Genomic DNA, 16,890 nt, shown 5'->3' with positions numbered 1-16,890 from the left:
TTTATTTAAATAGTAATGTATAAAAGTAAAAAATTTATGATAGTCTTCTTCAGGTGCCATATCTGAAAAGTCTTCTTTTTTCTCCTTTGACATTTTATTGAGATAAAGCTCCACTAATTTTATAATATATCTCCATACAAGTAAAACCCAATTTTGAATTGAATGTGTTGTTTTAGATTTATTCTCATCAAGATATTGAAATACTTATCTTCTAAATCAAAAAATTCCCAAAAAAATATGAAAACAAAAACTTTTTTTGGAAGGGCTGAAATTGGGCCTCTTGGCCCAACTTAATTTGGGCTTAGCCCATGCATCAAAACATTTTACTATGAAACATTATATTAACAAATATAGATAGGTAAAGAGCCCAACTTATGTCAAACTAGACACATGGTTGATTGGCTGTGGAATTCTGCCTTCAATAAGAGAAGATGGCAACATAAATGCTACATTGAAAAACAGAGGGAAAGAAGAGATTTATAATGCATTGGCCTCTCAAGTCTGATGATAAAAATCATACACAATTGGATGAATTGCTCTTGGTTGATAAAAGAAGGGAAGCCACTGCTTCCCCAACTGTCAAGAACAGACCATCAGGCCTTGTCAACTCTTTCGCCTCGTCGGATCTCTGGAGTTTCTCCATCACCTCCCCTAATGGATTCACCAACACAAGCTGTGTACAAGAAAAAGCAAAAGTTACACAAAAATTATACTAAGTCATCTCAAATTTCAATAGACACAAAAAATGTTGCTCACCTCCAAGTTTTTCTTGTCCAATGCCATCCTCAAATCCTTGAAAAATGAGACCCCATTTGTGTCTAATGCACTCACAGCTGATAAATCAAGAATCACAAATTTGAGTTGGGATTTGTTTTTGGAGTCATCATTTTCTGCTTCATAGTCTTGAATCCATCTTGTGATCCTGAGAAATGAGGGTGAAATGTGATGTAATTTGTCATGAAATGTTTGATCATTTGAATTTGAGTTAAAAGCAACCTTTCTTTAAGGTAAGTTGTGTTGGCAAAATTTATAGGAGCTTCAATGCTGAGAATCAAGAAGCCGGGGACGTTGAGAGCTTCTTTGTAATGCTGGAGATCGCGGTATATATCCGTGCCCGGTATGTTCCCCAGCATAATTGTTTTAGGCCTTGTGATCTGCATCAGAATCTTGAAGATGGACAATCCAACCTACACTTACACATGTCATTGTTTTTTTGCAATTTGGTTAAATTTCAAAAACATTTTATGATGGTTGTGAGAGAGTTGAGTAGTAACTGCTATGGCAAGGCCTTGCTCAACAGAGATGAAGAGGACTCCAAAGAAGGCACAGAGCATGACTAGGAAGTCGAATTTGTCGATCCTCCATATCTCACAGGCAGCCGGGACGTCTATTAGGCCTATGACAGCCGTGACGATGATGGCCCCCAAGATGACATTGGGAGTGTACTGGAAGAGTGGCATGAGGAAGAGGAGTGTCACCATCACTGTCACTGCCATGACTATGTTAGACACCGCGCTCTTGCAGCCCGCGTTGTGGTTCACTGCTGATCTCGAAAATGCACCTATTGAAAATGTTGGATTGATGAATTAGTACACAATTTGAAGATGATTGAACTAAATTGGATTTAATTGAATTACCAGTTGTGACATAGCAAGAAGTGGAGGAGCCAACTATGTTCATCAATCCAATAGCAATCATCTCTTTATTGCCATCAACTTGATAGTTCTTCAATGCAGCAAAAGTTCTCCCAACTGCAATCCCTTCCTGTTTTCACACACTCCCATTTCAAGATTTGATTTTTAATATTGAAAGTTTAAGTTATAACAACATGGCACTTACTGTGAGTGATATGATGCCGGTGACAAGGCCGGTTTTCGCCACGAGGGGCAAGTAGCTACCGTGCAAACGCAACATGTTCCACGAAGGAGGATTCAGCCCTTCTTGCAGCTTCCCAATCTACACAATTCATTCGTACGTATAAGTCACTTGCACTGAACCTATACCGCGAATTCGAGGTTTTTATTTTATTTAAATAAAATGTAAAATGTGCATGAATACTTACTATAGTGATGCCATGATTTTGAGCTTTCATTGCAAAAACCAGCAGTGTTGCAATTATTACACAGACTAGAGGGGCTCCAGCTGACACCCAAAATAGTTTTGGTTTCCTCATGCTCTGCATAATCAATCACCATCACATATTGTGTAATTTCGAGATAATAGTAATTTATATCACGAAATCGATCAAATTCACACGGTTTTAAAACGATATATTAAATTACGAAGTTTCAAATTATCTCTATTGTATGATCCGTGTACAAAATGATGCATTTTGGTAATGGTCAAAGCAATATTGTTTCATTAAGTATACTTTTTCTTATTATACTCTGTAATTCAAATATTATTATTCCTCTAATTTTAAAACTCCATAAACTTCAAAAATAAATTAGGGGTTAGATATCAAATATTTTATTAAACCAACAATAAATATTTTCGTGATGGGGTACGAACTAAACAAGCCCAACAGCAGTGACGGCCCATCAGCCCAAAGCCCAAGGAAGAGTATGAGTTCGGCATTACCAAAGAGTTCGGAGGAGTTCGGCATTACCAAAGAGTTCGGCCTCAGCCTACAGCTCGGTAAAAGCCAACCAATCAAGCTCTGCTCTCAGGTCGGCATCAAGCTCTACTCTCAGATCGGCAACCAAAGCAGTTCGGTCTCAGTATTCGACCGAACAAGGAGTTAGTGGACCCATGCAGGATTTCCACAACTTCCAACACACCCACTACCACGTGGCGTCAACTCTGGCCACGATCTTAGGCCATGACCTACACGACCTCCACGACCTAGAGTGATGATGTAAGCCACGATCTTAGTTCAACGTATAAATAGAACTTAGATCTGATAGAAAAGGGTTGGAATCACTCTAGAGAAATAATCATATAGCAAGTCTGTGTTGTAAGCTGTAATTCGCAGATCAAGCAATACAAACCTGCCCTCATTTCTCCCCGTGGACGTAGATTTACCTCAGTAAATCGAACCACGTAAAATTCTCTGTGTCGTAATTTATTTTTACGAGCATTTATCATCATCAAAAATTCGCGGACTCATCACTGGCGCCGTCTGTGGGAAACAGAGAACAAAATTTGTGATAAAGCGAATTTTTGATCCATTTTTTCCACCCAAAAAATGCATACCAGATCGCAGAGTACCCGTATTCCTGCCCGTGAGAACCAGGAGGAAGCCAATCCATCCCATAGGTCGGGAAAACAGCCTAGGGATAAATCCACCACCAGTTCTCATGGTGGAGGAACAAGCCGCTCCAAAAGCCGTCACACCGAGTCTTCCCAGCAGCCCGATTTGAACGAGGCTGTCAAGCTGTTTTTGGCGGAAAAGCAGGAGGAATTCTTAACCTTCCTGCAAAAAAGCCAAAAGCAGCCGGGGACAAAAACGGCGGATTCTCCCTCTCCCTCCATACGAGACAGTCACTACCGCAGTAGTGTCATGTCTTCCAGAAGAAAGAATCCTCGGTACCGGAATCACAGGAGAACTCCATCTCCTCCATACCGAAGAAATGTCGGGTTCGCCATGTACGGAGCATTGAGGACTCCGTTCTCGGACGATATTACCCGAACTCCCCTTCCACAGAACTACCGAACTCCGTCGATAACCTATGACGGACTCGTGGATCCTCATGACTTCCTGGGACGCTATCAGTATAATATGGCGAACCAAGGTCTCAATGAGGTCCATATGTGCAAGCTGTTCCCCGAGCTGCTCATCGGGAACGCCAGAAGGTGGTTCGACAGCCTTCCTCAAGGCAGCATTAGATCCTACCGAGATCTGATGGATGCTTTCCACAGGAGGTTCTTTCAGAAAGCGGAAGCCCGAAATACTTCGGCTCAGCTGCTTTCTATACGTCAAGGTCGCGACGAAAAGATCAGCGACTTCCTGACGAGATTCCATAAGGAATGCCTACAGGTAGATAATCTCAATGATCTACTTGTCATTTCGGCATTCCAAAATGGAATCCTGCCCGGAGCTCTCTACAGAAAGCTCGTGGAGTGCGGTCCGCAAACAGCTCAAGAGATGTGGGACATTGCGGACAAGTTTTCTCGTGCCGATGAGGCAGACCGTCGAAAACGGTCTTTTAGACAGCTCATCTAGAGAAGACAAAAAGAAGCCCGGTCATAGCGATCAGAGGCATCCTCGCCGGACACCTTCTCCACTAAAGGAGAGATAGCGGTCATCCGAGGTGATCGAAAAAGAGCAAGTGTGTTCGCAGATTGCGCTTAAAAGTGCCGAGCAATCAGTTCGGCACCATCAAGCATAGCAATCACAGCAGCCGGAATCAGAGGCCGGCGAAATGACCGAAGTCACACCGGAGCCGAACTCGATGGTGTACGGCACTGAAGCCGTGATTCCGGTTGAGATCGGCATATCCAGTCCCCGAACTCAATTTCTCCTCAGAAATGAATGGTGACGGACTAAGAGCCGAACTACATCTGGCCGAAGAAAGAAGAGAATTGGCCTGCATAAAAGCAGCCAAGTACAAGGAGCAAGTAGCCCGGTATTATAACCAAAGGGTGAAAAAGCTGCAATTTCAAGTGGGAGATCTCATCTTGAGAAACAACGAAGTAAGCCGAGCAGAAAAGCTGGGCGAACTCGAACCCACATGGGAAGTTCCATATCGGGTGTCAGAAGTCCTCGGCAAAGGGTCTTACAAATTGACTCGTGTCAAGAGCACAAGTACCCCGAACATGGTACGTTTCCAACCTCAAAAAGTTCCATTTGTAAGAGACAGTCCGGTCAATGTGCTTTCTTTGGTTTGCTTGGTTTTTGTTCGTCTCTATGTGCTTTTTATTTGTCTATATGCCTTGTCTATGTGCGTGTCGTCTCTTACAAATGTTACTGAGGTATCTTGTTCTTCGAAGGCTGATCCCCTTCTTAGAACATATTCAAGCTAAACGATTGTGAGTCAAAGCTTCTACAGAAGATACAAGACCACAATTCAGCTTAAACAAGCGGTTCGTCCGAAACGAGCTGCAACAAGCCAACGATTGTGCGTCAAAGCTTCTAAAGAGGATACAAGACCACAATTCAGCTTAAACAAGCAGTTCGTCCGAAACGAGCTGCAACAAGCCAACGATTGTGCGTCAAAGCTTCTAAAGAGGATACAAGACCACAATTCAGCTTAAACAAGCAGTTCGTCTGAAACGAGCTGCAACAAGCCCACGATTGTGTGTCAAAGCTTCTAAAGAGGATACAAGACCACAATTCTGCTTAAGAATCAAGCACTTCGTCTGAAACGAACTGCAACAAAAGTCCGATTCTCGCGATAAAACTTGCCTGAATTAGGACAAGGGAAAGTCCAATCCACGCGATAAAACTCGCCGAATTAGGACGACCAAGTTCGGTCAAAGCAGTTTACCTCATAAGACCGAGGACGACCATGTCTAGTCAAAGAGGTTTACTGCATAAGACCACTTCGGTTAACTGGGAAAGTCCGATCCACGCGATAAAACTCGCCGAATTAGGACAAGGGAAAGTTCGATCCCGGCGACAAAAATCGCCAAATTAGAACACAGACCAAAGACGAGTCCGGTCAAAGATGTTTATTTCATCAGACCAAAGACGAGTTCGGTCAAAGATGTTTATTTCATCAGACCAAAGACGAGTTCGGTCAAAGATGTTTATTTCATCAGACCAAAGACGAGTCCGGTCAAAGATGTTTATTTCATCAGACCAAAGACGAGTCCGGTCAAAGATGTTTATTTCATCAGACCAAAGACGAGTCCGGTCAAAGATGTTTATTTCATCAGACCAAAGACGAGTCCGGTCAAAGATGTTTATTTCATCAGACCAAAGACGAGTCCGGTCAAAGATGTTTATTTCATCAGACCAGAGACAGTCCGGTCAAAGATGTTTATTTCATCAGACCAAAGACGAGTCCGGTCAAAGATGTTTATTTCATCAGACCAAAGACGAGTCCGGTCAAAGATGTTTATTTCATCAGACCAAAGACGAGTCCGGTCAAAGATGTTTATTTCATCAGACCAAAGACGAGTCCGGTCAAAGATGTTTATTTCATCAGACCAAAGACAAGTCCGGTCAAAGAAGTTTACTTCATAAGACCGAGGACAAGTACGATGAAATTTTTTTCGCTAAGCTGTAAATACACAGTGTTAGAAGCGAAAACAAAAACAAAATTTCATTTTCAAATCTTGTTCGGCACACAACTCCGCTACCCTACAAGATGGCGTTACGCTATTACAAAGGACTATTCTACTGTCCAGGGTTGCTAAAGTTGAGCCATCTATTCACAAAATCCTCGTGAAGCTGAGTTCGGGCGTTCCAGGCAGCTGCAGAATAAGCAGGTCGACGAGATGCTCTAATCGACCTGCCACCTCTTCTCTGAGCCCGGGAAGCCCTAGCACCTCGGCGGCGAAGAGTCTCTTCACGAAGCATTTGTTGATCTTGCTCACTCATAATCACAGCTCCTCTACGAACTTCAGCCTGTTCTCGTCTTGACGTTTCCGGCTGTTCCAGAGTTCGTTGCTGACTTGGAGTACGGTTTTGAGCAAGTGAATCAAAGGTTTGATCTGGAGTGCGAGCATCTGTTGGCACGATATGCCGAAGGAATCTTTCTATGGAGGGGCGCCGAGAAAGAACAATGTTGTACCGAGAAGCCCAGCGCCGCAATGATGTCACGACTTGTTGGCAAGCCGAGCTCTCCAGCGCATTGTTCCTCCGGAGTACATTATATTCCTCCCACAGTTCGTCAACTCGACTCTGAACATCTGATATGGTCATTCCCCCGCGCACACGGATGTAATCCTCGTACGCAGTCCTCTCAGCAATGGTCGTGTTCAGCTCGGCCTCCAGATCATTCTTATCGGACTCTAAGTCCTTATTATCGGCATCCAGCTTCACTAAACGAGCCAGAAGCTCGTCATTCTTCGTCTGATCGGCTATAGCTCTTTTCTCAGCTTCGTCTAAAGCCGAAGAGTACAGCCGCTTCCAGTGAAGTACCTCCAGCTCCTTGAGAGTTAAGAATACAAAGCAGCTACGTCAGTTCGGCATTTCAGCTTACCGAGCAGGTAGTAAACCACAACAGGAGTAAGAGAGTACGAAAGGCTATACGAAGACACAAGAGCAGAAAGAAGAATTTTTTCATTCATAAGAAAAAAAATTTTTCTATACAAGGAGGGCTTCAAGGCCATTTTACATAAAGGAAGAAACTAAACTAAGAGAAGGGAGACGAAATCATACTTCGCTAGCTTCGTCTCCACCTTCTCGGTGAGGTTCAGCTTCCTTCTCCTTATCTGCTTCAGCTTCAGCCTCTGCCTCCTTGCTCTCCTCAGCCTGCTCGGCGCCACCGTAGCCGATCTGCTGCGTCTCCTGATCGGCTTCCTTCTCCGGATGCCCGACTCGCTCGACTTCGGCCTCCCGCTCCAGCGGCTCGGCCTCACCCTCTCCGTTGTAAGTCGAAGCGGGTGAAACGGGTCCCACGGAGGCAAAGATAGCCTCCAGGTTCTCGTCCCGATCAGCTCGACAACTCCGGACTCGGTCTGCAGAAAGCAGGACCGAGGATGAAGCGAGCTCCTCAAGGAGCGGCAGATTCTGAAGCCGAGCTGCTATCTCTCGGCTGTACAGAGGCAGCACGACATCGGCCCCCTGCTCGCCCTTATCGGCAATTAGCCTTACCAGGCTACCGACAAAGGCCGAGAACTGGCTGCTCAAAAAGAGTTTCTCCGTGTAAACACGGAGAGCCTCCCCTTGGGCAACCACGGCAGCAGCATCGCTCCGCTTCGCCTGCTCTCGCTGGATGACGAGCTGGTTTTTGGCAAACTGAGCTTCATCCTGGGCCGAAATCCTAGCAGCTCTGGCCTTCTCAAATTTAGCCTCAGCCTGTTCGGCCCGATGACAAGCAGCCGCCAACTTCCTCTGCATCTCGGCATAGTCATTGGACGCTTTGGAGAGTTCGACGGCGACGAGCTTGGAGAGCATATCGTTCCTCTGAAAATGGATAAGGAAAAAAGTCAACAGAGGGCACCAAAAATACAGGACAGAAGCCAGGCCAAAGAATCAAGAAGACAATTCACCTCGGCGAAGTCCGTGGGCCATAAAAATGGCTCACAGATATGCTCCGAAGGAGGCGCCAAGACCACGTCTTTCTCTGGCGCTCTCGGGGGCTTCTGGGTCCTCCCCTTCCTACTTGCCGAAGTCGACTCCGGCTTCTTTGGACCCGAAGAGGTCTTTTGCCTCTTCGGATTCTTCTCGGCATCAGGCGCCGAGCTGGTAGCCTTCTCTTTCTCCGGCTCCTCAAGCTCGGAGGACTTTCGGATAGCCTTATTCAGCATGAACACTGCCAAAAAGCAAGAAAACAAGGTTAGTTTTCTTCGTTAAAGCAGTAGAGCATAAAGATAGAGAGAAATCCTCACCCTCGGCCTCTTCGTCCGAAGACGAGATATTGAACACGAGGTCGCCCTTGACGAGCTCAGTTTCCGAATACTGTTTCCTAATCATAGGAATCTTATTGAGCTCGCCCTCGAGCTCGGCCAACGGTTCTAACCGAGGATGGGGAATCACGGACTTCGGCCTTCTCCAAGGAAAGCCCGGAGCCGAAGTCCTATTATAAAAAAAGAAACGGTTTTGCCATTTCGGCCACTTGGTTTTGCAGAAGGCCCTAAAAGGCTGTAAGGGGATCAAGTAAAACCAAGATCCCTTCCTTTTAAACTGGAAAAAATTAAGGATTGCCCTCAGAGACAGATCCTTATCTAGCCTACGCAGTTCGGCAGCAAAAGCCGATAAGTGCCTCCAAGAGTTCGGAGTCACCTGACCTAAAGGGAGTTGAAAAAAATCAAGAAGCTCTACAAAAGGTGGGGGAAGAGGAAAACGAAGCCCGCATTCTAAGCAGGCTTCGTAAACGGTGGCATAACCCTCCGGCGGGTCGTTAGCCCTATGATCATCGTCGGGAACCACCGCCTTCCCCCCAGGTAAAAAATATTTCTCGTGAAGGGATATCACAGTATCCTTACTCAAGATACTGTGAAAATACTCTACGGTCTTCTCCCCGGATTCTTTCCGGCTAGAAGACCCCTTATCCCCTTTCCTACCGCTACCCGACACCGAAGAAGAAGAAGAAGACATTTTTCTTACTTTTTGAAAGTGAAGAAAGTCTGAAGAAGCTCTTGAAAGCGGAAGAAAATTTCTCGAGAAAGAGAGAGTATAGAAGACGCAACAGCAAAGGTGTTCAAATGAGGAAGAAAGAGCATATTTATCAGATTCGGCGAAGATTTCAAAATCGTCGCACCGTTTCGAATCCCACCTTTTCAGGATTCAACGGCCGGATTTTACTGTCGCATTTAATGCAGTCACATGCAAGGCACGTCCCCTGACGTCAGCCTCCCCCGTACCTTTATCCAGAATGCCGAAGTGACTCGCTTCGCCGAAGTGATTCACTTCGTCTTTCGGGGGGGGGTAGTGATGGGGTACGAACTAAACAAGCCCAACAGCAGTGACGGCCCATCAGCCCAAAGCCCAAGGAAGAGTATGAGTTCGGCATTACCAAAGAGTTCGGAGGAGTTCGGCATTACCAAAGAGTTCGGCCTCAGCCTACAGCTCGGTAAAAGCCAACCAATCAAGCTCTGCTCTCAGGTCGGCATCAAGCTCTACTCTCAGATCGGCAACCAAAGCAGTTCGGTCTCAGTATTCGACCGAACAAGGAGTTAGTGGACCCATGCAGGATTTCCACAACTTCCAACACACCCACTACCACGTGGCGTCAACTCAGGCCACGATCTTAGGCCATGACCTACACGACCTCCACGACCTAGAGTGATGATGTAAGCCACGATCTTAGTTCAACGTATAAATAGAACTTAGATCTGATAGAAAAGGGTTGGAATCACTCTAGAGAAATAATCATATAGCAAGTCTGTGTTGTAAGCTGTAATTCGCAGATCAAGCAATACAAACCTGCCCTCATTTCTCCCCGTGGACGTAGATTTACCTCAGTAAATCGAACCACGTAAAATTCTCTGTGTCGTAATTTATTTTTACGAGCATTTATCATCATCAAAAATTCGCGGACTCATCATTTCACAACTAGGTCAAGTGACTGTCTACAATGATTGATTTAAGATAATTCAGTTTTGTAGGTTTGCTCAGTTTATTAGACTAGGATTAGACTAGACAATATACAACACGACATATGATAAAACAAATGGCTTACAATTATGTCTGAGAAAAGCGATTTCTAAAGCTAGATATGGTCCAAAATTAAAGGTCCTCACCTGTTGACATGTTTTCCTTTTTTTACACTCACATCTAATCTACCAAAACTCATTATATTTATTTCAGTTACCACATCATCAGCCTTCTTTAATATATTATCCAAAGTCACAAGAAGAAGAAGAATAAAAAAAAACTCATAATGGAGAGAGAGAGAGAGGAAAAAAAGAGATTTTATACTCACAATATGTCTAGCCATAAGCAGCAAGACTAGGAAGCAAAATCCCATTAATATTGTTTGCCATGACCACTGCAACCAAAATCAAAACCACAAAAAAGGATTAAAACTAGTAAGAAAATAATCTACAAAAAAAGATGAGTTAAAACTTAGTCTGGTATAGTTGAGTCTTATTCATTTTTTTGTCGTCTCAATACAGTTCAGTCATTTTTCTATAAACATCAACACACTTTAGTAATTTCTCTTACTTTAATATCTATTCCACTTTAAACTATTGACTTATTTAATTTATTTTGCATCTATTTAACTTATTAAATACAATTTTTTAAAATCTCGTGTTCAAAAAGTAAGAACCAACTAAGGTATGATATATAGGAACAAAAATATATGATATTTGAGACAAAATGACGTGTCAGCATGTGCAAAATTTTCTTTACACCCTTTTAATTTGTTTTGTAACGTTTGTATATTAGTAAACAGGCAACATATCAACTTTTTATAGGTATGGGAACATTGACTGACGACGACTTGGATCACTGAATCAAATTGTCCTAACTTTTAATCAAAAAAATATACCTGTATTTTTTCTTTTAATTTAAATTGTATATATAGAATAAAATATTAATGGCATAATTTTTTTTACAAAATATAATTTTCATAGAATTTTTTTGCAGATAAAAAATGACCTCATGTATGTTGTGAAACACAGAGCTCATGACAGGAACTATGCCCATTTTCTTGGTGAAATTCTTGATTCCAAGAAGACTCTTAAGCTGCTGAAGGGAAACAATAATGGCAGCTCCAGCCATAAATCCAATTAGAGTTGCTTTCGATAGAAAATCGATGATAAATCCAAGCCTGCAAAAAAAAACAAAAAAAAATGTCATTTATTTAAATTATATACGAGTCATTATTATTGTCTGTTTCTTTCATCAGAAACTTATTTATGACTGAGCTGCACTTATTCATGTAGTTGAATTTAATGTTGTAGGAGAAGAAGACTGTCAATCCAACCTTAAAAATCCCAAAGATGCTTGAAAAAGTCCAGCAAAAAAAGTAGAAGAAAATGCAAGCCGAAGAAACAATATTGGGTCTTGAGATGGTGAAACTTCTCTTCTCAACATGTCTCCCATGATCAACGAAGCAATCGAAACCGGGCCCACCGCCAGATCCCTTGAGCTCCCGAGAACAGCATATATCAATGGCGGCACAAAGCTTGAATCTGCAAATCATAGCAAAACCCATAAAACCCATTAATGCATGCACACTTTTTTTTTAAACTTTAATCAGGGGTAAAATTGTAATTTCATAAGAATCGAACCAAATTTCTAAATGAGAAATCATGATATTTTCCGACTTGACTCTAAATAAAGGAGGAAATTAAGTACAAACAAAGTCCAACAATTGTAATTTCACGCGAACAAGGGAGGAATGAAACGAACTTCTTTTGTTTAAAATTTAATCAGGGGCAAAATTGTAATTTCATAATAATCAAACCTGATTACAAAATAAAAAGGAGTGAACTACCAAAAAAAGTATCTTGCGAATGTCATTTGCATATTTGGAATACCACGTAGAAATTAATAGCACCAAAGTTATCCGACGAAAAGACTTTAATACATTTCATGTACTTTTGCACTATTTTTGGACATTTTTGCCCCTCAAATATGCAAATCACATTTCACCATATACCTTTTTTTTAAGTAATTCATGTTATTTTCGACTCGACTTTAAAGAAAGGAAGAAAGAAAGAAGGAAGGAGGAAATTACTGACAAAGTCCAACGATCGGGGGGAGATTGGCGAGCTTGGCGTAGCTGATGCCCTGGGGGATGGCGAGGCTGGCGATGGTGAGGCCGGAGACGACGTCGGATTTGAGGAGGCGGAGGCTGTACTTGGGGCCCCACTCGAGGATGGGGAAGATGTATTGGGCGGCGAGGATGAGCTGATTTCGGGAGGACTGGCCCTTGAATTGGCGGAGGGGGTCGTCGGAGAAGAAGGTCTCTTTGAGGCGGCTCTTGAGCTTGTCGAAGGTGGTGCGGGGGGGCGGGGGGGCCACGCGGTGGAGCTCCGTGGCCATGGGGATTTCGATGGAAGAGGGATTTGGTTCCATGTTGGTTTAATATTAGCAAAGAGCGCTAGTGTACAAAACTACCCGCCCAACTTGGCTATGTATACAATCAAGAGAGAGAGAGAGAGTTTTCTATAATTTGCATGGATGAGAACTGTGACTCTGTGTCGTGCATGCTTCGCTTCTATATAGACAGGGAAATATGGAGTACTGAAGAAAAGTGGGTGGAAAAAATTTAGTGTAATCCGAGTCACAGTTTTTATATACATCTAAGTGTAATATGTTAGTAGGAAGTGGATCCACTTACTAAAAATGGAAAAAAAAAACAAAAAAATTAATGTAGACATTATTTTGTGGACGAAACAAAATGGCAAATGGTGACATTATTTCATGGACGGAGAGAGTATATATTATAGTTTTTGCTTTATAGGAGATGGTTTATTTCAAAAAAATTTCTTGAAGTAAGAACACAAAAGGACTATCAAAATCATCAGACTGCAAATATATTAATATCAATTGTGATTACAAAACATATCAGTTTCTAACTCAATATCAGTTCGCTAATTCAAGAATATCAGTTTATGATTGAATATCAGATGTTGAGATGTTTTGTGATGCGAATTAATATTAATATATCAAAGAACTTATAATATGATATTCAGTTCTCAAACATTTTTAAAAAGTTTTCAATGGAATTGCCCCTTACTTTATACTTCACATATACTATATAGTTTGATTTTAATATTCGGTACATAAATTCGATAGAAATGACCTACTGCATTAGTTGTTGTATAGACATGAGAAAAATTGAAATTATGTAGAAAGTAATACTCTCTTCATCGATTGATAATGACCTTAATAGTGGATGATACATGCAAAATTGATAAAATAGAAGAAAGAGATGTGAGGATAGTGGAAAATGAGACTCATGTAAATAAAATTACCAATTTTTGGATGGACCAAATAATAAATGACTTTTGATTGTAGACAAAATTAATGACATATTTCAGGTGACAGGTGGAGTATATTATAAGGTATAAATAAATTAATTAATGGTTGAGTTAGACAAATCAGCGGTAGTATTTTCTTAGTAAAATGTTAGCAATTTAGCTATTTAGTGTTATACACTCCACAATATCAATGGTAATTTCTATGCTACCTAATGCTACTACTCCGTATATACTGTACTTACCAAATTACTATACACGGTTAAAAAATAGACATAAGTTAGTACTGCGTCAATAGAGTGTGTCACTGTGTGTGTGTGTGTGTGTGTGTGTGTGTGATTGTTTTGTAACTAAGCAATAATTGATTTGTTCACATGCCTTACCAAATAATATTCCCTGCAAAAATTTGGCATGATTTTGGATTGATTTGATGTTATAGTTTATTGGACGGTGCATTACTACTGGTTTCAGCATTCAATGAATATTATAAGCTCTAATTAGGCCAAATTTTAGGAATTTTATGAGACAGTAACTTGACCTTAATTTTGAATGTTGCTAATACATACTAATACAACGGACGCGACGAGAGAAGATTGCAGGTTAACACATAGGAAAGAATCAATGACCAAACAAATATTTACTTTGATTAACATTCTTTTTTACTTATAAAAAGTCTAGTAATTAGAAATATTTTGAGGGGGTGATACAATCACATGATAAAATAAGGCAGATTGATAAATTTGTTTCACTTATCCTGGTCGAAAAGTGTTACTGTAGTATTCCCTCCGTCCATAAAAAAATAGTCTGAATTGTGGACGATGCGAATTTTAATAATAAAAATTGTAAAGTAAGAGAAAATGAGAAAAAGTAGATAAAGTAAATAGATAGAGAGAAAAAGTGGATAAAATATGAGAGATGTGAGAAAAAAATTAGTAAAGTATATGAGAGAAACTTTTTATTTTTAGAAATGAGACCATTTTTTATGGACATCTGAAAATGACAAAATAAGACTACTTTTCATGGACGGAGGGAGTATTTTTTTTAAAGAATGAAATAAATTGGTTCGACTTATCTAGTTTATCCTGATCGAAAAGTACTACTTGAAACTAAAAAAATTAAATAGGAAAATAGAAAAGATGATTGATTAAGACCGTCAGTTACCCTGATCGATAGTTATTAACTTGTAATTTTCTTTAAAAAAGAAATAAATAGGAAAAGGGAAAATATGATTGATTAAGACGAGCTGTAAATAAAAACCGTGGTCGGCAGGATTCGAACCTGCGCGGGCAGAGCCCACATGATTTCTAGTCATGCCCGATAACCACTCCGGCACGACCACTTTCTTGTTTATTAATTCGTCTAATTTAAATATTACTGAAAACCAATTACTACTAAGCATTTAATAAGAATATTCATTAGAAAGAGATAGAATATAAACATTTTATGGCGTGTAATATATAATGCGCTTACTAAGAGCATCCACAACGATATGCTGAACGTGGGGCACGCCACACTACACTTTTGTGTATGCTTGCTCACAAGTTATAATATCATCCGATCCGTGAGTGATACATGACATGTCTTTATTTATATTATGAATATATAAAGTGTATAGTGTTGTGCTCGATTTGCAGTGCTTAAGCACTATTATGATTGTGTTTAAAAATGTACTGCTCAAAAGCACGTGAATAATTTAGTGCTGGAAAAAAAATTGTGGATGTTGTAAATAAAAGTATGGCACTTGAATATTCTGGGGCATGAAATAAGGGGTCCATTGAAAAAAGATTCTAGTTTGGCAATTTGAAGATTAGGTTTCCCAATCACATAAAACAATATAGCATGTATCTCAAAGCCTAGTGGATCACTTGTCTTTTCATTTTTTTTATAGGTTTAAGGACCATGAAACCGCACTAAAATGACATCTCCATCTTTCATATCTATCTTCATAGGTATATTACACTGTGTGCATGTTTGTGTGGGGATGTGGGAGGAGTTTTACACTTTCTTTCATCTTCTTCTTGTCTTTAATTTAAATGTTTTTTTCTTCTTTGTTGGGGTTGAAATTTTGAAATATTAAAAGTAATATGTACACAATCTTTTGTATATATCTTGAATAATTGGCCTACTATTTAGGCAATCCCATCCCTAACTTCCCACAATGCTATGACAGACCATTTGGTTGGATTCGGTAAAGAATATGTATCATGAAGGTAGTTCAATTTTTTAAAGAAATTTTTGTGCTTAATCAAACCTTATACACATGTATATATATAGCTCAATAATTAGGTTGAAGATGAATCATATATACAAGTGGAGTATTTATGTATATAACTATCATGATGATTAAGGGCTACTAGAAACTTAGAAATTAGCTTAGATTCCAAGTTCAATATCATTTCCAGGTTTTCTTTTGTTTTTTTTCCTGGATTGATGTATTCCATCAGTTGACGCCAAAGACATCAAAAATATCAACTATGTCAAAATGACTTAGAGCATCTCCAATGGCGGACGTCCGGTCGGACATCCGGTCGGACGTGCCGACGGGCGACCGGGACGTCCGCCATTGTGGCGTCGATGGTCGGATACGGACGTCCCGTGAGGACGTCGGGTGTCCTCGGACATGCGGGCGACGGGCGGGCGGACGTCCGCCACTGTGGCGAGGGTAGGACGTCCGGGTCGGACGTCCCGTAATTAATTAATTAATTTATTTTTTTTATGTAATTAAATTCAGTTTTTATGTAATTAAAATTATAATTCCGTTTTTATTTCATGTCAAAATTATAATTCCGTTTTTATGTAATTAAATTATTGTGATTTTTTTTAATTGCGGGATGTCCTAGTGGGAAGGGCGATGAGAAGGGAGGATTGTGCAGGGGATGTCCTAGTGACGTGGCAGTGGGATGGGAAGTCCTAGTGACGTGGCAGAAGGTGTTTTTGGGATGTCCTAGTGGATGTCCTAGTGGGACATCCGCCCACTGGAGATGCATTCATATTAATAGAGTCGAATCACATGTTAGAAAACTCTATAAAAGTCTTGTTTACTAGATATAACTAATAAGATAATAGTATCATATTTCATATACCTCTCCTTCTCTAATTATTCTCCTACCTTAATTCGAATTCTTCCATTAAATATATAATTAATATGGAATTTGAATCCATTACGTTTACTCCCATCGCATGTGACTATATATATGCATCACATGAAGACAAATGTGAATGATTTCTTTTTTTGTAATACGATTTGGCTCCACTAAAAATGATTTGAACCCATATTATTTGGTAGGCGATCTTATCACTATGGCCAATCAAGGCAAATTTGTAGAATTTCCTCAAGAGTTATAGGAAATGATTTCATCTTAGAATTTGCTTTGAAAAATCGTATTGTGGTTGTCCTTACAA

The 16,890-nt window shown here is 40.7% G+C and overlaps 1 protein-coding gene and 1 non-coding gene across 4 annotated transcripts; both read right to left on the bottom strand.

The window, feature by feature from the left end:
• Nucleotides 1–321: 321 nt before the first annotated feature.
• On the bottom strand, nucleotides 322–12,700 carry LOC121782797 (probable sulfate transporter 3.3). Of its 3 annotated transcripts, none has more exons than XM_042180742.1 (11): nucleotides 12,247–12,700; nucleotides 11,487–11,694; nucleotides 11,159–11,330; nucleotides 10,479–10,544; nucleotides 2,063–2,176; nucleotides 1,840–1,956; nucleotides 1,638–1,764; nucleotides 1,275–1,561; nucleotides 997–1,187; nucleotides 757–922; nucleotides 322–673 (listed from the first exon to the last, which is right to left on the bottom strand). In XM_042180742.1, exons 1-11 carry the CDS (start codon nucleotides 12,581–12,583, stop codon nucleotides 515–517), a joined length of 1,944 nt encoding a protein of 647 aa, XP_042036676.1. In that variant the 5' UTR covers nucleotides 12,584–12,700; the 3' UTR covers nucleotides 322–514. The 3 variants fall into 3 exon arrangements, with proteins under 3 accessions (XP_042036676.1, XP_042036677.1, XP_042036678.1); XM_042180743.1 differs by having other exon boundaries at nucleotides 12,243–12,374; XM_042180744.1 differs by lacking the exon at nucleotides 12,247–12,700 and adding an exon at nucleotides 11,865–11,868.
• Nucleotides 12,701–14,745: 2,045 nt separating this feature from the next.
• Nucleotides 14,746–14,827, bottom strand: TRNAS-AGA. The gene has a single exon. It is a non-coding gene; the product is annotated as a tRNA-Ser (tRNA).
• Nucleotides 14,828–16,890: the final 2,063 nt, after the last annotated feature.

Source organism: Salvia splendens, chromosome 20 (assembly GCF_004379255.2).
Source record: "Salvia splendens isolate huo1 chromosome 20, SspV2, whole genome shotgun sequence".
NCBI lineage: Eukaryota > Viridiplantae > Streptophyta > Magnoliopsida > Lamiales > Lamiaceae > Salvia > Salvia splendens.
Note: the sequence above shows the minus strand (reverse complement) of the source record. Positions and strands in the feature narration are given on the sequence as shown.

Coding starts and splice junctions, on each gene's coding strand:
- LOC121782797 (XM_042180742.1), bottom strand. CDS start 12,583: ATGGAACCAAATCCCTCTTCCATCGAAATCCCCATGGCCACGGAGCTC. Junction 11,331..11,486: donor GCATCTTTGGGATTTTTAAG/GTTGGATTGACA, acceptor TTTTTTTTGCAG/GCTTGGATTTATCATCGATT. Junction 1,562..1,637: donor TTCTTGCTATGTCACAACTG/GTAATTCAATTA, acceptor CATTTTCAATAG/GTGCATTTTCGAGATCAGCA.